This window comes from Tetrao urogallus, assembly GCF_951394365.1.
Source record: "Tetrao urogallus genome assembly, chromosome: 21".
NCBI lineage: Eukaryota > Metazoa > Chordata > Aves > Galliformes > Phasianidae > Tetrao > Tetrao urogallus.
Genome location: NC_136834.1, coordinates 4,774,754 through 4,799,902, shown reverse-complemented (window position 1 = coordinate 4,799,902; position 25,149 = coordinate 4,774,754). Strand labels below are relative to the sequence as shown.

The following is a 25,149-nucleotide window of genomic DNA, read 5'->3' as shown; positions in this document are numbered from 1 at the left end:
ATGCCTTCTTCGCCGCTCCGTGTGGCCGTGGTGTGCTCGAGCAACCAGAACCGCAGCATGGAGGCACACAATATCCTCAGGTAACCAGGCCCTGCACGAACGCCTCCTTCAGGCCGGGGGCGGCGAGGCCTGGCCTGTCGCCGGGCCCCGCCGTCGGCCTCCCGAGCCTTGTCGGCCGCCTTCAGTCGCGGGTTATCCCTCGGCACCGCATCAGGGCCTCCGATCGGGGCTTCGGGGCCTTCCTCAGGCTCTGGGGGCAGCGAGGAGCCGGCTGCGGCTTAAGGCCGTGCTCAGGGCCTGCGCCAGACCCCTCTGGCCCACAGCCTGGGGACTCCGTTCTTGTTTGTGTCCTCTTTTCTCCGGCCCCTCCTCCAGGTGGGTTCGCTGGAACAGTCCCAGCGATGGGGCCCGCACCTGCCAGCGGATCGTCGGACCCAGAGCTGCCAAACTTGAGCTGGTGCACGGACGGGCACGGAACAGCTTCTGTATCTCGTCATCGTGAAGCTTAATTGCATTCCCCCTCCCCCCATATGTATGAAGTCTGAAGCTACAGTAGATACAGAAAGGGAGTGTTTGCCCTGTGCAGGAAAACTGCATGAAGTATTTGATTCAGGATGTTGGACGTCTTGAGTTTGTAAGAGTTTGTTTATTTAGCACGAAGAAGACTTTCAGGTTGGCTGAGTTCAAAAGGGGGAGATGGGAGGCAGAGATGGCGGTTGGGCGGACCTGATCTGCCACAAGCTGTTTCTGAACCTTTCCTGTGCAACACAGGGACACGATTAAGGCCTTTTTTTTTTCTTTATTAAAGATATGTAAAGTTAGTATTCACATAAGGTGCCTTTTACTAGCACAGTCACTCAAGCAACAAAGTGTAAGTTATGTGGTACGTTTACAACCATGGAAGGAATAAATAATGGAAATACCTGGTCTGACAGCCATCTTACTGTGAGCATATGACGCTGTTAGTGCATATGCTTGCATCAGATGTTACTTGAAGCAGTTCAGTGAAAACACAGCGTGACCAAAATGTGTTTTGATGAGTAATGGGGAAGGGGTGGTGGTTTTTCTGTTGATTGTCTTCTAACTGCATTGTCTGAATTGAATATTAACCAAAAGCTGAGTCCTCAAGGTGCAGGAGAGTTAATTTTTAATATCGAGCCTTTTTATTCCTCTCTGTTTTTACATGAGAAATAAGTCCCTTCCGTTGTGACTGGTAATCTTCTGGCACATACTGCAGGGAAGTGCTTTTTGGAAGCATCTTCTCCTTTAAGATTGTAATTAGGAAAAATAAAACGTCATTTTGTGGAGGCTCATGAGCAGTAACATCTCATGTAATTAGGATTCGCAAGAAAGGCATAAAGGGCAAAACAGCTGAACAGCTGATCTTGTTCTAAAGAAACAATTAGTCTTGCAGTGAGAACAGCCATTTGCCTTTAAACCTCAGAAGAAAAGTTTGCATTGGCTCCAACTCAGTCTCTTGCATGTAAGGCAGTCTCTCAGTGTTGCTGTGTGTTGCACTGCACTTCTGAGAAAGCACGTGACTAAAAGAGGAAGAACAGTTGGGAAGAGTATTTAAAACAAAGGAGGTTTGTTATTGTAACTTCAAGGTAATTTGTGGAGGAATTGGGAAACTTGAAAGAACAGAAATACAGAAGAACCACAGGTGGCTGAAAACAAAGTCTGGAGTCCAGCCTTCAGTGTTGGCCCGTGGTCTCACAGAACTATTCTATGTGTTCTTTTTTTTTAATATTTATGCTGGGTGATGTACCACAAAGAATATTTTTTGAGGTGTTCATCATGGTCGGTGAGTCTGACCTACATTGCTGCAATCATCTAGGATTCAGAACTAACTTCTCCAGTTCAGTGTGTTCATGAATTACGGTGTTTTCTTTCAGTCGCATTTTTGGGTAGAAGTTACCTGAGTAATTGTCCTTATTCCAACATTCAGTCTGTAGAGAAAAAACATCTGTATCAATCTGCAAGGTGAGCTGTAAGGCCTGCCTAATGCTTACTAGAACTTGAACCTACCGGTTTGGCACTTGCTTTTACAGCAGAAACAATCTCAGAACTGTGTGCACGTCGTGCTGTTCTCTCATTGGGCTCAACAAAACGATATAATTAACCTACATGCTTTGTACACCTCAGCAGTTTAACTTTGTCCTTTGTTCTTTTTTTAGCACCATACCATATAATAAGAATTACTTTTTTTAATATAAACTTACTGTTCTCCTAAGCTGCAGTGGTTCATCCCAGAGGGTTTGCCATATCCCTGGCTTCTCAGATTGAATTTTGTGTTCGTCCTTACTGCACTAAATACCTCTGTGCTATAGCTTGTACCTTTGAAAGACAAATGTCTTTATGTATCTTTGTCACACTGAATAATCCACCAGTTTCAGGGGTAATTTGGTTCAGCCCAAGCTCCCATTTGCTTGGTGGTATTTCCTTTTATTTGTTTGTTTGTTTTTTTAATACAGACCAGCTTTAAAACATTTTATTGTTCTAATCATTCAGCAGGTGTCTTTAAAGTCAATACAGTTACCATCAGCAGTGCTTAATGTTGAGACATTGAAACAGAGCTGAGAGGCAGAACAGTAAGGGCTATGCAGGGAGATGGAATCCTTCCCTAAAAGCTGTCAAACTGGATTTCAGTGTATAATCAATCCATGGTTCAGATCTTACTCATCCTGGGAGTTTTGCTTTTACACATATGACTTGTGCTTGACTCTTTTCCCCCACAGAATACACAGGCTTAGGCCATGATTCTCCTTCTAACACTGAAGAGGAAGGTAGAAGGGTTACACTTAGCAGCAGGCCTTGTTAGGCAACTTCTGCATTTCCATTTGTGTATATTTGGTTGCACAGAGTTGGCCTTGAAAAAGAAATCATCGTTTCAGGCTCCTCAGCATATAGCAGGTGCTCTGGTAGCTTTGTGGTTGCAGGGCTTTATGGCATAGATATCCTGTCTCTGTCTCCATGCTTCAGTTTCTCTTTGTTATTCTGGCAGTGGAAGCTGGTAGGGTGTTTGTATGCACTTCAGTCCTCTTATTTTTAGGGAACTAAGTGCCCTAAGAACCTAAGGATATGAGTGTGAAATATCTCAGTAAACTCCTACGGGTTGCAACCCCAGCAGCCTGAACTTAAATTTCATGTTAGTGATGTGATTTATGGTTCAGCATTTTCCAAGTAGAAGAGCTTGAGTTACACCCTTGCAGTGCAGTGAAGGAGGTCAGTCATAGCTCCTGCACTGAAACCTGTCAGCAGCCAAGTGCTGCCAAATGGGTATTGGAACTTGCGTCATTTAATTGAAGGAGTCTTGAATTGCCTCGTTAAATCCTTCAGAGGGAGGAAGTGCTTTAACACAGCACTTGAATTTGACAGCTTATCACTGATCAGTAAAGTACGTGTTGCAGTGCAGCGAGTTGTTGATGTTTTCAGCATTTTTGTCATCAAAATCAGTTAACAGTGCTTCCATTCCTGCTGTGTAATAGTGTGATTTTTATTTCTTTTAATTGCTTGAATGGCACAAGGTATTTTTCAAGTGATTTAGGAGGAGGACCCTTGCTAATTATTCTCCTTCTGGTAAAACTGAATAAAGTCATTATTTTTCACTTTTTTTTTCCTGGATAGTTTTGCTAGAGCAAAGCCAACTGCTGTTTTGTAGAAGGTAATCATTGTTCACTGGTACAGGCTGCGCAGGGAGGTGGTGGAGTCTCCTTCTCTGGAGATGTTCAAGACCTGCCTGGATGCCGACCTGTGCGACCTGCTGTAGGGAACCTGCTTTGGCAGGGGGTTGGACTCGATGATCTCTGGAGGTCCCTTCCAACCCCTACAATTCTGTGATTCTGTGATTGTTAAAAAGACCGAGCAACAGAAGAATAAAGACTTGATGATTCCCTAAACTAGGTCTGTCCAGCTGCTCAACAAAAGCATGTTTGAGACCAAACTCAAGCTCAACAAAACGGTTTGAGACCATTGAGTAATGTGTGAGTGCAGGCAGCATCATCGTGTCCCCCTCCCCTGTGTTGCAAGAAGAATGTTGAAACATGCTCCAAATATGTTGTAACAGTCCACTGAATGCATAACTAATGTAAAAGCTGTGTGCTGGCAAATGCCAGTGACGTAGCATGGAGTTATTCCAGGTGAGGTGTGCATTCCACCTCTCAGTGTTGAGCTTCAAGTGCTTGAAGCCTCAATGAAGATTTGCTTTGATTGATAGGAGAGGATGTGAGCTTCAGGAGCACTGCTGGCAGTTGGAGGTGAACTTTGTAATGACAAAGTAGGCCTATTTCAGAGCTTAATATTAAAGGAAAAATTAGGAGGAAAGAAGACTGCAGGTTTCCTAGTTGGTTTTTACACCCTTCTCTGTGTTTGGTGTCACTTCACTGAAATTCTAGGTGTGATCCTTGAAATGACAGAGGTTAAGCCATGGTCTTGGCCTGGTTTAGAAGTCTAAAGCCAAAAGTTGCAGCCTTCTGGCCAGCAGTGGCAGTGTTCTGCCGTGTGATTTTCTCCATTGGGCCGTATGGAACAACTCATCTCCATTATCCAAGAAAACAGATTGTAGTGCTGCTTAATGTTAACGTGGTTTGCTTAGGTGCATTTAGGTTAATTGGGGGAAAAACAACCCGACAAAACACAACACTGTGGCATTACCTCCAAGACAGGCAGATTCCTGGCTCTTTCTGTTGAATTTTAGCTATTAAATATGTAGTTCTTCATAAGAATGGAATGAAGCTATGCCTGGCTTAGCCAAGAGTTCTAGGTGCAAGCCAGCAAAATATCTGTTCCACTTTGAAAGGTAATTACAGTGTGTTTCTCAGTCCACTTTAGAGAGGCACCAGATACTGAAATGTTTGCAGGAAGCCAATTAAGGTATAATAGAGGTTTGGCAAAATAGAGAAGAACCATGGCTAAGTCAGCAGCTTTAGCAGAGTAGGTAAATATTTACCATTTGCTAATGTTTATTTCTTATTGCCCAAAATCCAGTAGAGAGTTCATGTGTTGCCAGTCTAAAATATCTGAAAGCACACACAAAAGCAAAAGGTGAAACGGTGTATGCATTAATTCTAAGAAAAAATACTGCAAAACGTGGCCACTGTTGGAGAAATGGTGTGCAAGTCTTGATTGTGACTGCAAGGAAATGCTTGTCTTGGGTCTCTGCCCCCAAGACTTTCCAATAACTAGAAAGAACTTGCTTAAGCAAGACTTGTGTGTTGGATCTCATGATGCAGATAACATCTGCTAGTAAAGTAGACCAATATTGTGTCTGGAAAAACAAACTTGCATTATAGAATTGAAGTAAGTAAATAACCACAAAGTTATCTTAGAAACCCTGCCTCCCTCTTTTTTTTTCTTTCACCGGTTATTGATTTGTTTTCGCTTTGAAGAAGTGATGAATTTTTGCACTGATTCTGTGCTACAGTGGTGGAATGTGCTTGGATCCCTTTTCTCAGCTATAAAACCAATTAGCAGGTAGGAGGGAAAACCTCCATGGGTTGGGAGTTTATTTGCTGTACACTAAAGCAGCACACCTCAATCCCATGGGATTATCTTCCTCCATGTGTAGATGATGAAGTTCAGAAAGAGAATAAAAGAGATGTTTGTTGGGTAGGTGTGTCTGGAGATAACTGACTTCTATCAGCTGAATCACAAATCTTTCCAAGAATGGTTGGTAGCAGAGCTGAGTGTAGCTGGCTTTGCTAAAGATCTTCAGCTGTATGAAGGCTCTGTTCCTTCTGGCTGTAATCCTGTAGGAATGTCTGGGGTTTCTTTTAGGCACTGATCATGGCCCTGTGTCTCTGCTTTAGTGTATGTTTTTTGAGGGGAGGAAAAGACACAAAAAAACCTAGAAATCAATGAGTTGTTCCTATTAGCATTCTTTTATTTTGGAGTAAGATAGGTTTCGGATAACAGTTGTAGGTTAACTCAAGTTCTGCACAAAGTGATACTGAGATGGGGTTTTTGTGTGTGCTGCTTCTCTTCAGGCCTCTGCCCACTTTTCTGCTGCATTGTGAATCCAAGAATGTTGTAAACGTAGTTGTAAATGTTGAAATATATTTGGACTATTGATTGTACTTCAGTGTTTAAAATCCATCCAGTCTAATTAATGCTTCCCTCCCCTCCCTCACTGTCTTTCAGCAAACGAGGATTCAGCGTCCGATCCTTTGGAACAGGAACTCACGTGAAACTGCCAGGACCAGCACCAGACAAACCAAATGTTTATGATTTCAAAACAACATATGATCAGATGTACAATGATCTGCTTAGGAAAGACAAAGAACTGTATCCCTATGGCATGGCCTTAAAAAAAAAAAAAAAAAAAATCCAATATGGTTCTTCTCAAAAGGTGTAGTTCATTATTTGGCATTATGCATTAGGAATATGTAGTTACTTAACTGACAAGCTTAGATGTTTTGAGTTGGTAGGAGGTTTTTTTGGAAGGGCCTCTAATGCTCCCTTCTAAATTGAGTTACAATGTACTCATTCAGAGCTCTTTTGTAGCACGTTAACATGTTTGCCTCCTGGAGCAAAGCACACTCATCTGTCACAGGTTGTCCATTACTCCACAGCACTGTGGGTCGTGTTTCCCAGTGCAGGAACTGTTCCTGGTAACGGTCACGCCAAGAGCTGCTGCCTCAAGATTAAAATAGTATTTAGTTCAAACTGACAGGTAAGGTTTACAATATACTTTCTGTGGGAGAGAAGATACTTGTCATTAAAGAACTCACTCTTCTCAACAAGAGCTACTTGATATGATCTATGCACCAAAGATTCCTACGGTATATTTTAAAGGATGGACATAGGAAAGCACAGTAACATACTTAATCCTGGGGAGCAGAGGTGATCAGGGTTATGCACACTACTTAGTTTGATTTTAAAACTTGTTGGGTTTTTTTTATTATTATTTTTTTAAAGAAGAAAGCCCATGTGATTGCTTTGCACAATCAGGACACTTGTTCTAAGTACTGGTTTTTTTTTTTTTCCTCTCTCAACAAAGGAACTGTTTGGGGTTTTTTTAATTACTTTTTAAATATGAAAGAGGGAACTTACCATAGAAAGACTATCCATACACTGAATTTCTGCTGGAGAAATAGAACCTTCAGAAATGCCTGTTAAAAAAGGTTGGGCTGTTTGGTAAAGCTGTACAGCACAGTGAGTACTGTTTATACCTTGGAATATCTTTCTGCATAGTGTTCCACACAGATTGTGTCCATTGCAGGGGATATTGCTTCTCTAATACTTAGTGGCTCTTTTTTCAAGAAATACTTTCTTAAATGTCTTTTTTTTTCCAAGTAACAGGAATAATAATCATTTTCAAATGCAGGACATAGTCTCAATGCATCATGTGTATAATATGCATTTTTTGTATCCCTCTGCTGATACAAGGGAAATCTTGCAAACGCATCTTACTGAGGTATGCCACATCTTGATTAAAAATGAGTTGTTTCAAAAGAAAATTACCTGAATTGAGCCATAATTTTTCTCAGCACCTCCTTGCATTCTTTGCTGCTGCTGCACTGAATGTCTGAATATGGCACTGCTTTAAGAAAACCTGTCTGGTCTCCATTCAGCATATTTTGGAGCTGCCATGTTTGTTCGGCTCCGTGCTGGAGATGATTGCTGTGCTCCCCAGCCTTACATTTAAAACTTTTCTGAAGAGAAAAGGAAGCAAGTTTAAACAACAACCATTGAAAGAGGGCATAAACAATTCCCTCTGTATCTTTGCACGTTTCTCAGATGCTGTAATATGAAGCTTTCAGAGCGAAGGCAGTCAGTGCAGGAAGCACATGCACTTCCAAAAGTGGGTTTTTGAGGGGGTAAAGACTTCCACAATAACCCAGACCAGGCACATTCTTGTCGTAGAGCTGTGGAGTAGTTTTTTTTGTGAAAGTATCATGTGGGTTCTCAGTTAAGGTAGATTTTTGTTAGCACTGGATCATAGGGATGAGAGGCATGCACACACAGGCTGCAGTAGGTGGGGAGGGCCTGCCCTTCTGAAGGGCTTGGGGTGTAATTGATATGGGAAGACTAATGTGTCGTTCCTACAGTTTAGTTCACCCTGTTCCCCAACCTGCCATGTGTTTTGAAATGCTATGTCTCTGTCAGCTTGTTCCCATATTCCAGTGATGGGGCACAAATTTGTGTGTTGCCTCATCTGGGAGTGATTTCCTTCCTCCAGTTCTGTAGGCCAGCAGGGATCCAAAGCATTAAGGACACCAGATGCTCAGTGAAATTGTGGCTGCAAGGGAACTTGGCACGTTGACCAGACAAGGAAATGGCCCCTTGTTTCAGAAGGCTCTGGTCTCAACCAGGAATGAGCTTCTGCAGTGCTGGACATCAGTCAGAGGAAGGTTTAAAAAAAAATGAAAATAAAAATGGGTAAGAGTGAATAAAGATCACTGGAACTCTTACTAGTCACTTGGGGAAAGGAGGGAGAGCAGAACTCTCAAAAGCACACTGTAGAGAGTAAAAGCACCTTCACTGAGTCAAACCTGGAGCACAAGCTTGCATACCTAGAAGGCAAGGCACGTGCTGAGTTCAGAAGCGTGGGGATGAGGGATTAATGGAGCCAGGCATACGTGTTCAGTTGAGTAGGTGGTTGATTTATATATAGATAGAATGGAAGCAGGCCAAAACGTTTTAAGATGTGGCAGTTGAACCTTACGGTTAAAGTAAGCGTTCCGTTCTACCGTTGCATTTTTAGAACATTGGTTTTAAACTTCCTGTGCCCCAGGAAGGGGGGGCTGCAGCAGAGCTGTGCAAAGCTGTTCTGAGTAGTTTTTGAATGCTTAATACTCTTCATTTTGGGAAAAGAGTGAAGGGTTCTGCTGCTAATCAGTAGGAGGTACCATTGTCTGGGGTACGTGTGTTGGTTTATGCATGGGTAGTGTTGTGCTGCCTTGTATTTGCTTGTGTAACTGGACATCTCAAAGATAGGCCAGTGTGATTACTTGCCATTACAGCTCTGTGAAGGGATTTTAGAACTTACGTGATGGTGACTAGAAAGACAAAAGGAAAATGGAGGAAAATTGATGAGCTTTGCCATCAAGGGAAAGCAAGAGGATGAAACTTTCCAAAAGCCAAAATAAACATGCAACAACAATTGCTTTTATGCCCAGGGGTAGGAACCATTCAAATGGGAACTTGATCAAAATTTGGCAGCAGTAGCTCCTGGGGCCTTTATTAGTATTAACTAACTCCATGATTGACTGTTTTTTTTTTTTCCTTTTTCTAAGTACTAAGAAGAAATACAATTATTTCCCAATATATACCTATTTTAATATTGTTAGGATTTCTAGGCAGCTTGCATGATGTGACCTGTTCCTCTTTCCCATTTTTTTCTAATGTCCTCTTTTAATTTAACCAACTTCCTGACTGTAGATAGAATTCCAGTTCTCTCCGTTGTAATGCAATACCAAATCAGGAGGGGATTTAAAAAAAAGAAGAAAGAAAGAACAACAACAAACAGCAAACCAAACACATACTTGGAAAAAATGTTGGGAATCAAGCACAAAAGCTGGTTTGGTGCATCTCAGTCAAAGAGATAGGGTTCTTTTCTGACCCAAAAATTCAAAACTGTTAGTATTACAGGTGAATGGGATGTAGATTTTTCTCTTTGAACTCTGTAATCGGGCTGGCCATACAGTATTTCTTGTGCTATTGCTGAGTTTTCTTTGGTTTATAGCAGCCTTCCCATTCATTACAAGTGGAAACAGTTTCTCTTGTCATATGCAGACTGCTTTGCCAGCAGATATTCGTAGCATTGTAGACTCCACTTAGCTGACCCTTAACCCTGCTTTATCCTGCAGTCTTCTGCCTGCTTTGCCCTTTGCTGTCTCAACTGTTAAGGTGCATTGTAGAAGAACATCAGTGGAGGAAAATGTGGGAGCTCTGAAGCCAGCAGAGGCAATTCCAGAACTGGGGAAAAATCAGAAAAAAAATCTGAAGCAGGTTCAAGTATGCATGAGATTTTCACAGGGAGCAACTGAAGAAAACTGGAATCTCTGTTTCCTGCTGGACTATGAGGAATACCAGTGGAATTGTATTACTGAACTAGTTGGTGCTGCTCTGGAACTGTACAGGTGTGGGATTCTGTGCCTTTCCCAAAATGTTCTGTTCTCCAGTGCCTGTGGAGAGAAACAAGCGCAGTGGCAGAGGGCTGTGTCCAGCTGAGAAGAGAGCATCCAGGAGTGGTGAGGATATAGCAAGGAACCATTTTTCTCTCTGCAGAGTGGTGATGAAGGGCAGTGCTTTAAAACTGCAGTCATAGTGAGATGTTGCTGTATGAGGCATCTCTGGCAAAAAAGCAAATCTGCATTCCTCTCTTGGAGTCGAGTGTAGTGATATCCAGGACTGGAAGCCAGATTTTTGGGAAGGCTTTCTCTGTACTCCCTTCATAGCAGTACTGGAAGAAGGCAGTAGGTTTCTCGTGCAGATGATTGCAGCTCTATTGAAAGTTATTTGGCCTCAGTCACAACTGCTGAGCTAAGTGTTGTATCCTGCATGCGTAGTGTGGGTGCGTTGCTGGGGGCTGTTCAGAGCGAGGAATAAATTGCTGAGTGGTCCAGGCTCATAGCACCTACAGATAAATGGGCTGTGTTTCTCTGTTCAGCCTACTTCAGTTGAGAAGTAAAATTGAAAAATAGTGTCTTACTTAAGACACCTGATGAACGAAGGATCTGTAAGTATGTACTGGCCCAGGATTACATCTGCCACCTTTTCTGAGTCAGTTGCAGCGTGTTGTGCTCAGAGAATGGTAGCCTGTCTGTTCCAGCCTTGGTCTTAGTCCTTTAGAATACTCAACTTGTATAGCCAGCTTTTAGAGAATTCTTGCTCTTGAAATGATCAGTTTGCTCCAATGCATCTTAATGCTGGAGTAAGCTGGTATGGAGAAGCTAGTTAGTAAGGAGTAGCTTCATTCTGCTTTCCTAGCCTGGTAAGTAAGAGAACAGCTGTTAGACTTGTGATAAAGTTTATTGAAAACATAAAGCAGATTTTTTTTCTGCACTGCAAATCAATCTGGACTTTTATTTTCTGGGGCTTCAGTATCAATGAGTATCTTGAATCTCACTGCTTGGCTGTGTTTTCCCAATTGATACTTTTCTGCCCTTGCCAGTGTACATCTGTGGCTTTGACTAATTCAGATTCACGTAGTTTAAACCCGCTCTTCCTGGAGTAACTTGTCCTGTCTCCAGGCACTTTTTTACCATTGGTCTAGATAGATGATCTTAGTGATTTTTCCCACCTTTATGATTCCGTGACCTTTTTCTGACATTAGATAACCATTTTCCTCTTTTATTCAACTCCTTCTCTGAAGAGGCTGACAATTGCATTACAGTTAATTGGTTGTTTTTCTGCAGTTTGTATTATTTTTCCTGCTTGGTTCCTCTCTGAACTGCTCAAACTACTCAAGAGCTCCTTTGGAAGTCTGGGAAACCTGTATGTTCTTATTCATTTTGGCTGATGGCTGTCTATTTGACTACTTGATAAAGAAGTGATGGAATTAGTTAATTACTGTTTTATTTGGTTTGTTTTCCTCTTTCAGTTTGTTAAGCATCATAGAGCCCAACCTTGCTCTCTCAGTCAGGAGGCTCACACAGCCTTGTCTGCAGGTCAGCCTCTACTGGAAGAAACAGGAGGCAAACTTGTGGTTCTTAGGCAGTGCCAAGTAGCCAGTGCACTTGAAGTTGATGCTCTTTCATACCCACAGTGGTTTGATATCCCTCTTGCGCCCTGAAAACCAAGCATGGTCTTGGTTTTTAACCCTGTAAATAATTGTGCAATTTACATGATACGTGGGTATAAAATAGAGGATATCCCAGGAAGTTCTGAATTTATTTGCGTTGTAATAGAGCTCGAATTAATGTCTGCTTTTTCAAGAAATAGATGGTATAGGAAATAGATGATTATAGTGTAGCAGTACCAGAAATAAGATCCTTTTTCTTTGAAATGAGGTCATATCACTTTGCTTCTTAATTTTCTTATTAACAGAGCAACTAGAACCAGATTGTAGCTGCTGTAGGAAGTTTGCAGTGAAAACAAAAGGTGCAGCACAGAGTGGTGAAGGCAGCAGTGATTTTTTTTTTTTTTCTTGTACAATATTTCATCAGAATCAGTTTCAGGTCTTGCTACTGGAGTTATCGCTTGCTGAAAGGATCTGGGACTTTACTCAGTAAATTTTGGTTCTCTTTTTTATTTTTAACATGTCTGTAACTAAGTTGTTTTTGGCAGCCACGCTGTTTGTGCTTCATTGAGTAGTGAAGAAACATGGTACTGGTATCCAAATATTCATGGACTGAGATGATGGCTGTGCTGGTATTGATGGGGGAGAGCTGCTGGAAGAGAAGTTACAAATGTTTTCCTCTAAAACATTTGCCAGCTTTATTTTGAATACCGTTTATTCATTGCAGAAAGTCTTGCCACTTGAAACTCTAGAACGCGTAACAATTAAGCAATAATTGATGATATTTCTGGATCAGTGAACCTACCTAATATATGGAGAATTTATATTGGACCACTTTCCTGGAGGCTGTACAAAGCCACCGTGAGTTGCTTAGTGGGGAAAGAAAGCACTGCATGGACACGCAGGAGGACTAGTGAGCTCTGCAGAGCATCTGCGTCGCGCTCGGTGAGGCCGTGTAGCTCACTCTTGAGGATTCCTTATTTCAAGAGTAACTTACTCGAATGCCACTCCAGGTAAGCTCTTCATGCATGTGTTTCTCTTTTGTTTTCATTTGTTTTTCTTTCTGAATCTGGATCTGGTGAGCAGTTGTCAGCTGCTGTTCTCAACTGGCATTCCAGTGGTCAGCGGAGCAGCTGCTGGATCCCTGTATGACTGAAGCCACTGCAGACTTCTCCTGAATGCAGTGCAGTGTAAGGCTCATTTTCTTTCTCACACATCTTTCAAAGTACCTTAATACTCTTAGTGAACTGGAGGGTAAGGATGAGGATGGAGTGTTTAAACTGGATTTGAACAATCTGCTGAGAGGTGTGTTTTTGTGAGTCTATACACTTCTGACCATAAGCTGAGTTCCAATCCTTTTTTCTTCACAGAGGATCTTCAGATGAGAACACTTTGCATAAAATCTCAGGCATTTCAAAGGAAGCCATTTTTGGTATTTCCTAGCTTAGCTTCTGAAGAGACTGCTGTTAATTTTGGTTTCATCCACATTAAAAAAGGAAATATACGAAATTTATTAAAAATGTAAACAACAAATTATTTCCTCTACCTTTAAAGTTCCAGGGCGTGATAGAAGCTAAGACACCTTTGTAGCTAAAGGTGCAGACTACTTTGAGCATTTTGCCTTGCAGAGTGCTCTGCTAAAATTAGTGTGTGCAGTTAAGCACATCCCTCTGTACTTCAATATCCTGCTTGTATCAGTGTGCTCAGAAACGCTTGCTGCAGAACTCATCCTGCATATCTTGCTCAGCATACTGTTCTTAAAAGTAGTCCTGCTGTCTTTATCAGTTGTGTCTTGGCTTTCCCAAATACGTGAAATATATGAAATAGCTTAATTTATGTACATTTGGTAATGCTTTTGTTTTATCTGGTGTAAATTCCAGCTCTTTGCTCTATTTAGCTAAAAATAAACGTTGAATTATACTGCACAAAGCAGTACAGCCGTGCAAATCAATCTGAGATAAGTTGCTGCAGGCCCTGCTTCTCTCAGGTGTTCACCAGGATGACTCGTTTCTCTCTCAAACCTTGTCTGTGCAGGTATGTCCAAGGGTTTTCCCCCTGCATCCAACTGCTCCTCTCATGACACTTGCTGCTCATCTTTTGGAGCCTGGAATTGGTTTTTAAACCTGAGGAGCATCCAAAAGCAATCTGTGTTACTTAAGCACCCTCTTCTGTTTCCCCCTGCTTGCCTCCTGGTCTTGATTTTGACTTCTTTATCCCTTTGTTCCACATCTGCGTCACCTCGTGGCTCTGTCAGTAGTTGGAGGTACCTTGCTGAGACGACAGACCATTTTTTTAGGTTCTAGCAATTGAAATCAAACTCCACTTGGAATGCTGGTTGGATGCTGTGCATAATCAGGTGTTTGACTGTGCCATCAAGCAGGCCACATCTTTGAAGTCAGGTCTGCCTTTGATATTCTTGTTCTGATAGTCCCTTCGGGATGTCTGTCATACCTCTCCTTCACACTTGGGATTTTATCCTTGCTTCCTTTCTTTTTCCCCTTTGAAAGCTTATTTCTGCCCAGTTTCAACCTCAGATACAGTTTCATCTGTTCAGAGCTGGTAAGTCGCTGTCTGGTACTCCAGGCTAAAGTAAGGTCTTAGTTCTCCCAGAGATGTGTGGGCACATAGCCCTCAGCTTCAGGACTCAGCCAGACTTGAGGATGGCAGCATGGCCAGCACGTTGTTATTGGGCTAGGTGCTGGTGGTTATGGACCAGCTGCTGTGAGCTTGCTCAGAGGGATTTTATCTGTGCAACTTAGAAATGCTGACCTTTGAAATGTCACTTGCTTTTCATTGCTTACTCATTTCTCTGCAAGTTGTTAATGTGGGCACAAACATTATCAGAAATATTTAACCCAAATCAGAATTTGTTTCATTTTTTGGACTGTGCGTTGCACAGTACCACTAAAGGCTTATGAGCACACTCTCATCTGTACTAAAAATGCTGTTTCCTTGCCAAATGAAAGGCAGTGCATGTTCCAGATACAGAATGTAGACAGTTCTTGCAGCGATAATCGCTGCTGCCTGGAAAGCAGAAATGGTTGTGCAGGTGCCCTTTTGTTCCCCGTGAAAGAAAGTGATTTTGCAGGTGGAAGAAGGTTGGGTAGTCGTTCCCTCTGCAAGCACTTTGCCAAGCAGGGTGAACCATAATGCACCACCTTCTTAACACAGATTTTAATAAATAAGTTGATATGGGAAAGACCTGCAACTGCCATTCAAGCTAGTGTGTGAGACTTCTGCTCCACTGCTATTCTTCTTTCTGAAGAATTGCAGTTTTGGAGTATGATGACAGCTGCACGAAAGTGAATAATCGACATGTCAGATTTGTTGGAAGATGTAGAAGCTTTGGCTGTCAGCCATTACTTCAGAGAGAGTTTTTCCTGAGAAGTGTATGTACGTTTTATGAAATGGAATTTACCTGGTTATGTTTAATAGTTGGGTCTGTTTTGGGTGACTAATTACGCACTCCAGAATTTTCAGGTTATGCTACTGATGGGCTTCTTTGTCAGCTTCTTCTAGAAGTTAACAGTGAAACTTATTGATACGTCAGTCATCAATGGGTTGGTTTTTTTTTTTTTTATCCAAAGATTTTTGACTTTAGGCACTGTGTTGGCTTTCTCTTCTAAGATTAGTCATCTGCTAGATGCCTTGATACGACCTTGTTGGCTGCCCTCACACCAAGGGGAAGAAGGGGATGTTTCAGATCATGTTTGGTTTTTTTTAATGGAGGGTGGAAGAATTTAAACAAGGTAGCTAGGCAGCAGGTACACCGGATTCTTTTTCACTGTCAAGGAAGACTTTCCTCAGTGAACTGGGATGTAGACATTCACTTGGAACCTTCAAAACATGCATGGTTGGATTCCTCTGAACTTCCTCTTAAGGTATGGAAAATACTTCTGAAAATACATTGTTCACGTGCAATGAATGCCACTACAAAATTCAGCCTGTTCAGCAACAGTGGTGAGTAACCTAAGTCTTAAAACTCAGCATCATGTCTTGAAACATCTTAGTGTAAAGAAGTAGGCATTAAATTTTGTTTTGCTGTTTGCATTTCTTACGTGGTGCTGCTTGGTATGCAGGTGATATTTTACAGAGTTCTGAGATAGACATTGCTTATAAACATGCGACTTAGGTGGGCTGAGATGGTGATCATTCCTGTCTGTCCTTCTCTGAATGTCAGGCTATGAGGCTGAACTATTGAAATTTCCCTGCTGAGTTAATGGAGCATTCTTATTCCAGCTGGATGCTGAGCTCCATGGAGCAACAGCTTAATGGCTGTATCCACCTTTGCTTTAGTCCTTCTGTTTTTCTGAATTTCTCAATTGGAATATTGGGGCTTTGTTTTACCTCTAAACTGAGTTGTTAAGTAGGAGGCTTCATCATCATAGATGCTGGGGGAAAAAAAATCCAGTAATATTTAGACTCTTCAAGGCTGGTAGCTACTCTTAATCCTTACTGCTCTGAGAAAAGCAGCAGCAGTCTTGCACTGTGGCAGACACTGCACGTGTCTTCTGTTGCGTAGTGTACCTCTTTCAGCCTTTGATCTTGGGATTTATCTAAGCCTCCTGTTCTTTTCTTCGATAATCTGTTGCTTTTTTTGTCGACCTCAAGTAGGAACTATCTAAATGTAACCCATGATAATTTCTGTGCAGTCTAGTTGCCTTCTGTACCCTGTATTTTGCGATGTTTTGTGCTCTAACAAAAGTATCTGCTTTTATTTAATGCAAATAAAACGCATTTTTTGCATAACATTCTATAAGCTTGTTTGGTGGTTTGAAAAAAGCTCAATTTACAGCCAGTACTTCCTTGCAATCTTGTCTTACTTCTGAGGTTTGTTTCCTCTTAGTGTCCTCTTGTGGTTTTACTTGGGAAGTGTAGCTGACATAAAACACTGATGGCTGGAAGTGATGGGAGGTCGGACACAGGGTTAGGTGTGGCGTGTGGATGGCTCTTCGTATTTAGGAAGGGAAGGAAGTTCTTGCTTATGAGAAGTCAGATCTGATGCTTTAGGTTATTTTAGTGCAGATGATGTACTGCTCTCTCAGGTGCTGACAGTCCACTTTAATGTATCAGGGGGATTAATCTCAGTATGTAGTTCTTAAGGGAATATACCATCTTTTATTCAGGAACAACTCTTTTTTCAAGTACTGTCTACCCTTCAGAGAAAGGCTGTGTCACCTTCCTGCTTAGTTCTGCTGTTTGGTGTGAAGAAGAGAATGCCTTGACTCCCTTTGGTTCTTCGTGGATAGACAAAAATTTCTAAAAACAATCTTATTTTCCCCCCAAAAATAGTTAGCTTCCAAAATGGAGCTTGGAATAACTTGCTACCAAAGATGGCTGCACAGAGGAATCAGTGTGTTGTTCACGTGCAGAGATGGGGAGATAACACTGATGTTTGAATCACCGTGAACGAGACATAATGTGCTGACGTTTGCCTGAGCTCATGACAAGAATGAAGCTGGGTTATGATTGTGCATTGAAAACAGTCAGATCAGGTCCTCCTGCCTGCTGAAATGATGCTGTGCTGTTAGTTGGTTTTTTTTTTTTTTTTTTCCTTCTTTTTCTGGTGAAAACAGGCTTCAGACCACCAAAAATGAAAGTGTCATCAATCTTAACTGCTTATTTCAATCTCCTTATATAGGCAGCTGAACCCTTTTGGGGGGACAAGTAGCTGTAAGTTGGCAGTGGAAAACTCGACTGTGTGAAGCAGAAAGCTTGGCTGTGTGGGTTTTCTGGGTATGCGTAATTCTGTCTCCATGCTCAGGAAAGCTAGGGGACAGATGCCAGCAAAATCTTATCCTAGAAATGGAAAAAATAAAAAAGAACTGAGATAAGTGTGTAGGATGTTGTGGGGTTTTGGTTTTTTTTTTTTCCCTCCAATGACATGATGTAGAAATTAGGATTAGAGAACCCAGGAAGGGCGCACAGTCAAACTGTGGGCAGAGCGATGCAGCCAGATGTTGGCAAGTGTTCTGAAAATGGCTGTTGCAGTTCATTTTCATGCTTTGTACATAACCAGGCATCTCTAGTAGTTGCACTGATGTGTTTTTTTCCAAGCATAACAGACCCAAGGAGACTTACAGCTGTGAGGAAGCTGTGGATGCTGGTGTACAAGGGCTGTTTGATTTAGCTTGGGGCTATAGAGCACAATTCCTTAGTTATACAGGATGAAGTCTTTTGGGAAACAAGGGCAGAAGGCTTGGGAGTGACCTGAAGAAAGGAAATGCAGCAGAAGTTGGTTCCCTGATAGAGATTTGACGATATATATTTGTGAGAAAGCGTCATTGAATTTGTAATTCAAAGCAGATTTTTTTCTTCAGTCAAGTAGTTAGTGGGATGCTGTAGATACAGAAGAGCTGAGCATTTTTTTCCATATAAAGTAGTCTCTTACATGGGTACGAGGATGACTTCAATTTTTAGTACTGTTCAAAAACTTGAGAGGATTTAGTGCTTTTGGAGGCTGTTTGTTTGAAAGCTGTTGAAGAACATCCTGAAGTGTGCAACTTAGCAGCTATGGACCTGGCTGCCTTGGGCACTAGGACTTGAGGGGGGCTGCAGGAAGGTGAACAGTGTGTAGTCTCTTGCTGCAAAAGATCAGGAGTGATTTCTGAGGGAGGGGTGAGGGGGTAGGGGGAAGAAGCCTATTAAGTGTGCAACCTTTTAAATGGAAAATAAACCAAGATAATCTCTTGCATACATACTACTAATGATGGATATATTATATATATATTTCTGCAGAATCCTTCTGTTATCTCAAGAAATCATAAACTGTTATCCTTAATGCTATTTTAATTTAGAAATGTGTGCTTGGATGGCTGGAAATATCTGGTGCTTCCAAGCAAGGAAGAGATGCATCAGTTTCCAGATTTCTTTAGTTCAGGCCTTCCTTGGTATTTATAACGGACCCGTAACATTTTGTCTTTGAAGAGTTTCAGTGAACTGAGCAGATGTGTGTGACAGTCAGCTGTGGTGTGCCCCAAATGAAACTGCATAACCCAGAAAGCTGAGAAGGTGGGGATGATGTGTATGGGGATCAGTGCATGCTGTCTGAAGGAGGAGTGTGGAGTGTCATCTTCAGCCTCAAGGCTGTGATGGTGTGGGCCGTGACTCAAGCGATTGCAGGGCATTCCATTAACAAATGAGTAAGTCTGTGCTCTAAGCATTATGCAGGTAAGAGCAGTTGCCCAAGGAAAGGAGTCCTGAAGAACAAAGATCTAATTGAGGGCCTCTTAAAGCTGCCTCTACCATTGCACAAAGGACACCGACAGTGGCCTAAACCCAGTGGCTGTGTGAATTATCCTTGTTGGGTCGTGCTTCCACCTTTAGGAATCTGCTTAATGGTCATTAATCTTAGTACTTGTAATCAAGGGGGGAAAAAAAAGTATTTTAAAGATACCGTGCTTTTTAACTTGTATTCGTCATTTGCTCAAAAACGTGACTTTTCTTAAAGTAAAGGTACTTAACTCGAGCAACTTCAGATACACACAGAATGGGATTTTACATATGTTGGACAGAAATAAGAGAATCAAGCCACGACCGGAGAGGTTCCAGAACTGCAAAGACGTTTTTGATTTGATCCTAACGTGTGAAGAAAGAGTCTATGATCAAGTAGTAGAAGGTAAGGACCCTGAGCTGATAAACGGGGTTAACTTTGAGTGCTTGTCTCCCTTGAACCCCTGCCAGCATCCTTCACAAGTCTGGGAACATCTGCTTTGCTGGAGCACCAGCATGGAGAAGTGCTCACAAACCATTGACATGGATGGCATGTGCCGGGGAAGCGGCAACTGGAAATGCTGGATGCAGACTGGAGTTTGGGGTGCCCTTTACGTTCGAAGGCCACCCAACTACATCCGTATTGTACACGCAGTGGCTGCTGCCTGTCTCCTCAGTCCTTGTTGATCAAGTTGCAATGAGTGTAGAGCACCCAACATTTGTGCTTCTGCAAGCTGAGCAATTTAGTGTCCTGAGTGCTTCCATGTAGCGTTTGAGAGGGATTGGTGAGTTACATGGGAAGTGCCCTGGGATTGTAGGGGTGGATCTCCAGCTAAGATCAGCGTCTCCAATGGAAAGCAGCTGTTCTGTGGGAGTGTTGTGAGTTAGGAGCATAGGTGAAGAGCAACCTCTCATGTTACGATAATGCTCTTTGTAACTGACCAGTGGCAGGAAGAAATCTAAAGAGCCATTTGGAAGCGCCTGATACGCAAGGCGGCGCCTCAAAATGGCGGCACCTCAAAATGGCAGCATCTCAAAATGGCGGCTCTTCAAAATGGCGGCACCTCAAAATGGCAGCCTCAGCAGGCACTGCTGAGCTGCACAGGGTTAGGAGAGAAACTGGGAACTTGAACTGTCAGGAGCCTTCCGCAATCTAAATTCTTTGATTTCCCAAATCTACCTCTTTTGAAATAAGACTGTGTTTGTTGTTTGTTTTTTTTCCTATCTAAAAAAAAGCTAAATAAACCATTTTCTTATGAATACTGTGTAAAGCTCGATTTCATTCCACCCAACGTTTTGCTGTTGTGTGTTTTGTTTTCAACTAGACTTAAATTCCAGAGAGCAAGAGACATGTCAGCCAGTGCATGTGATCAATGTGGACATTCAGGATAACCATGAGGAGGCAACGCTGGGTGCCTTCCTTATCTGTGAGCTCTGCCAGTGTGTAAGTAGAGAGGGCTCGTTGCCTTGGGTTCGTGTGACCCGACCGACTGCACAGGGGTCGGGGGTTGTTAAAGTGCTGCAAATGGCAGAAATGAAGTGAAATTCATGTGAAGAGACCTAACTTAGCAAATCATTGCAGTTATTTTTGGAGCTGTTGGGCAAGCCGATGAATTGCAATGGAGCTGATGATTTCTGAAGTGAACAGTGCGTTTGTTCAAGAGCAGTGTTAGCTGCCACAGAAAGCAGCATCTCAGAGCACTGGACTCGTTGGGCCCATGTTCACAACATTTGTTCATGGCTAAAATGTCTGTTTCTGAGACAGTTGTAACAAGTGGGATTTAAACATCAGAGCTGCGTTCTGAATCACTGTGTGCTTGAAAAGCACCCTGTGTAGGTGTATTTCATAGTGCCACCCTGTTGTGTGTATGATGTGGAAAACCTGGTGCCTCCTGTCTTCCACCTTCGATGTTCTTGGCCCTGCCTGTTGGAAGAAGGCTGGAAACAGTTGATGCAACCACCAAGAGAACAAAGGCTCTGTTTCACAACATGCAAGCCCGGTTACCTGTTCCGGTGTGGCAACACATTTATTTTTATTTTTTTTCACTCCTGCCTTTGTGATCTATTCTGGTCTCAAATACTTGCATCCTTTCCAGATCCAAAAATCCTAAGAGAATCCAAGGGACTTGAAATTTTAGCCATCTGTTCAGAGTGCTTGTAGCTGTTGTGAAGCTTCCATTTGTTACCCAGGGAGGATGGAAGTTGCCAACTCAACAAAGGGCTCCTTCAGTGCCAGCTCAGTGGGTTGGAGAAGGAAGGTTGTGCAGATGAACACGATGCAGAGCACGAGTGGGTTTGGGAATGTTGGGAATCTCATTAAAGCACCCAGTGCTGCACAGTTGGGTGCTGCATGCTGATTTAGGTTTCACAGTGAGCCAAAAACGTCGAGTCGTTACCATTCTCTTAACTGCATTGTATCCTTGGAGCCTGGTTAATTAGTGTTCTTTTTTTTTCTCATTCAGATACAGCACACAGAAGACATGGAAAATGAAATAGATGAGCTGTTACAGGAATTTGAAGAGAAAAGTGGAAGGACTTTTCTTCATACTGTCTGCTTTTATTAAAGCACATCTGTCTCCTAGGCCTTAATACAGATGAGAGAAGCATGTGTTTAAAGTTCTGATTATACTGTATTTTCCTGGAAAATGAATATTGATTTTTTTTGTTTTGTTCAAGACTCCTCTTCAGTGGTTGTTTTGGTTTCAGGTATTCTGTCACAGGCAGGCAGAGATACCAGTTGAATTGTACATATGCAAAGTATGCACAAAGGCCACCTATTTAAAAATGAAAATCAAGATTTCCTTTAAATCCTACTTCAATTGTTACGAGTAGGCTTTTAATTATAAAGAGAGTATTTCTTGAATATAAGTTTATAATGTATTTTTCCAGCTTAAAAATTTATTTTATTTCAGTTGTGCTTTCTTTTTTTTTTATTATTTTAATGTGACAGAATGGCTGAACTATGTGAAGATATGAATGGAGCGATGACAAATGAGTTATCTGTATATTATTAGATATAAGATTGGAAGCATCCAATAAAAATGAAAAACCTGCAAGTCTGTCTGTTTCTGAAATAGAAGCCAAACAAGCTGTGAGTGCTCTGCAAGGTCTGGACGGGAGCTGGAAGAGCTGCTCTGGGCCTGGCTTGGAGGCCCTGGTGTTTGGGCACATTCCCTTGGTTGTTGATCCTGTGTTGAACCCAACCGAACTGCTTTCTCCACGTGAATTAGGGCACCTCCACTAAATCTTTTTCGGGTCTTCATTGCTTTTGAATGACTGTATGTGAGACTGAAATATAAGGGTGGAACTGTAGCTGTCAGGGCCCAACTGTATATATGTCCTCTATAAGGAGGAAGGGGAGAAACTGCAAACTCCGCTGTTAATAGAAATGGTTTGAAGCTTTGTTAACTGAAATGTCTTTTGAATGGAAATATTCTCTGCACATACAGCAATAATAAACGTGTTTGTCACAGCCTGCAATCCAGATGCTGACTATGTACATGTGAGCAGAGCAAAAGCTCTTTGTGCAAACTGGTAGGAATTAAAAGCACCAACTTAAAAGTGAAGACAGACCAAATTACAGACATTTCCAGTGCGAGTGGTAAATCGCTGTTGCTTAAAGGCAAGAGGAGATCTTAAACGCTGTTTTGTTAAAGGGAGCCGTGAAGGATTTGGAGCAAGTGAAGTCTGTGTGTTCTTTAGTGCTTTGAGAAGTGGAGACAACTTAAATGTGCCAGAAGTGAAGTGGCATGAAATGGAGCTTGGGCTCCTGGCTTCGCGCCTGCCTTCTCACTGCCCTCTGGCAGCTCAAGGGAAGGCTCAGTGCTTTGGAAAGATGCTGATTTCCCTGTGCCTGAAGCCAATGCTGGGGGTTGGCTCTGATTTTTAGGGTGATGCTGCTCTTTGAAGTTGCTCGTCTCAAAGTCAGTTGATCCCAAAGGGATCCTGGGCATCCCTGCCCGTTCCTTTCAGCCACCCCATGCGAAAGCCACAACCTGCTGGCTCACTCAGCGTTCTGGCCAGTGCCCAAATGGGTCAGAGCATCGTGCACGGGGTGCAGGGATGTTTTGTATCCCTCAAACACTTGCACTGCTTTTCTTAGCTGTGAAAAAAAAAAAGAGGAAAAATCCTGCAGAGAATGAATAAAGAGAGCAGAATGCTTTGGGATGGGGAGTCGAAGCAGCAGCTCCCATACGGTGTGCAGGGTGGGTTTGTATGGGTTTGTCCTGTCCTGGTTTGTTTCAGGAGGCTCTGAGAAGGATTTCATTCAGCCTCCTCTGCTTTTCTGCTCCGTTGTCTGATGCCACAGCTTGTTGCCATGGGGATCCACACAGCCCGGGGAGGAGAAGGGTTCTGTAGGGACTGAACTGCTTCAGTTGATCCCTTTAAAGATGTATTTCAAGCAAGCATGGTGCTGAGTGTCTGGAGCAGAGTTCTCTGTGCAGCATCAGGACTGAAGCCTTCGCTCTTTGTTTCTGTGTCTGGAAATGTTTTCTATTTTCAGCTGAACTCATTCTATACAGAGCTCTTTGGGTTGTGCCTGGTGGGCACAATGCGCTTCTTTGGTTTGGTTGATAGGAGATTTCTACTCTGAAAGAGAGCTTTCAGCTCTGCTCTGCTTTCCCATCGGGTCGGAACTGGATGATCTTTAAGATCCCATCCACCCCAAGCCGTTTTTATGAGTCGATTCTGCTTTTCTTTCACCCAGGTGATGCTGTTGGGCTGTGTGTGGTGCAGGACAGCCCTTCCTCAGCCCTCAGTGCTGCTGGATGCACCAAGCTGAGGATCAATGAGTTACAGCCCAGCTAGGCAGACTATCCAGCTCCAACTTTGATTTCTATTGCACGTGGGAACTTAGGTGAAGGTGTTGGGAAAACAAGTGCTGGGACCAGCATGGGAGCACTGAAAGGAATGGGAATGCCTGGAGTCCCATCTCCCACTGCTGGGTGCTGAGCCTTGGGAGATTCTGTACCATGGGTGGGAGCAAAGCTGGGTGTAATGGGGTCTGTGCACGGAGAGCCTGGCTTAGCAAATGCTTCACATGTGTGGTTTCATTAAAAAAAAAAAATCATCTGCAATGCAATCTGTGCTCTAATTTGAGGGCACCGTTTAGTGATTTTAATTGTGTGACAGTATTTTGGTATTTCCAATGCCCAGTAGTAGGTTAATGACTGTTCCTTGAAGAATGGAGTTTATATAACACAAGTCATTACATAAGGAGGCTGATCGTGGCCTGGGGAGCTGAAGGAAAACAAAAGATGCAAGAATGCAAACCCTCGAAGCAGCAAACGGTGGCCCCGAGTGCCAACAAGGTGATGATAACCTTGAGTGATGTGCTGTGGCTGCTGCCCATCCCTATCGCATGGTTTAACGGCACGACCGACCAAGCCAAACAAAAGTTGTTACCTGTTCACCGAGCTATTTTTTTTGCAGGACGAACCCAAACGTGGCCCACAACTCGACGATGTAAAACCATGCGAGAATCCAGAGCACGACCTTCCCTCGGATCGTGGGCTCGAGAGATGCTAGGACGTGGGACTTCGTGGCATTTCTGCTCACCCGCATCGTCGCGGGGTGGGAATGCGGAGATGCGGGGCCGGGCCGGGACCCCCGCGGCTGCGGGGCGGCAGGGAGAGCATCGGGACCGCGTTCGGGCCGGGATGGGAGCGGGGAAGACCCGGGAGGGAGGAAGGGCGGGGTGGGGATGGTGCGGGACTGGAAATGCGGCCAAGCGCCGCTGCCGGGGCTCCGCTCGGGAAAACCGTGCGGCTGCCAGGCGGGGGGAAGCCCGGCAAGGGCAGGTCTGCAGCGCTGCCGCTCGAGATGAGCCGCTCCCGGAGCAGCGCGTCCCCGCCTTAGGTAAAGGGCCGCGGATGGGAGGGAGGGAAGGAGGGGAGGGAGCAGGGGAGGGGGCGGCCGGCCCGGCGGGGAGCAGCCCCCCACAGCCCGCCCAGCCGGAGCCGGAGCCCGAGGGGCTGCGGGCATTGCCCCGGGGCGGGAGGGGGGGAGGGGGGGAACAGCGGAGGGGGAGGACGGGGGGGGGGGGGGGGGGGAGGCGTGTTGTTTTTTGGGTGGATTTTTTTTTTTTTTTTTTTTTTTTTTTTCCGCCGATCGGGAGAGGTTGATTTTGGGGAGGGTCGGGAGAGAGGATGCAATGAGGCTCCCCCGGACTGGGTGATTTTTGTGGCTTGCCTCCTCCTCCCCCAGCCTCCCCCCGGCCTCGGCTGGCTCACTCTCCAGTTGCTGCATGCGGG

At 43.5% G+C, this 25,149-nt stretch overlaps 1 protein-coding gene across 1 annotated transcript; it reads left to right on the top strand.

Annotated features, from left to right (window-relative positions):
- SSU72 (SSU72 homolog, RNA polymerase II CTD phosphatase) lies at window positions 1-21,663 on the top strand (the record flags this gene model as incomplete). The annotated part of the gene is made up of 5 exons (XM_079545509.1): window positions 1-80; window positions 6,139-6,282; window positions 19,162-19,301; window positions 20,221-20,339; window positions 21,358-21,663. 5 exons carry the CDS (start codon window positions 1-3, stop codon window positions 21,457-21,459), a joined length of 585 nt encoding a protein of 194 aa, XP_079401635.1. The 3' UTR covers window positions 21,460-21,663.
- Between the last annotated feature and the right edge of the window lie 3,486 nt (window positions 21,664-25,149).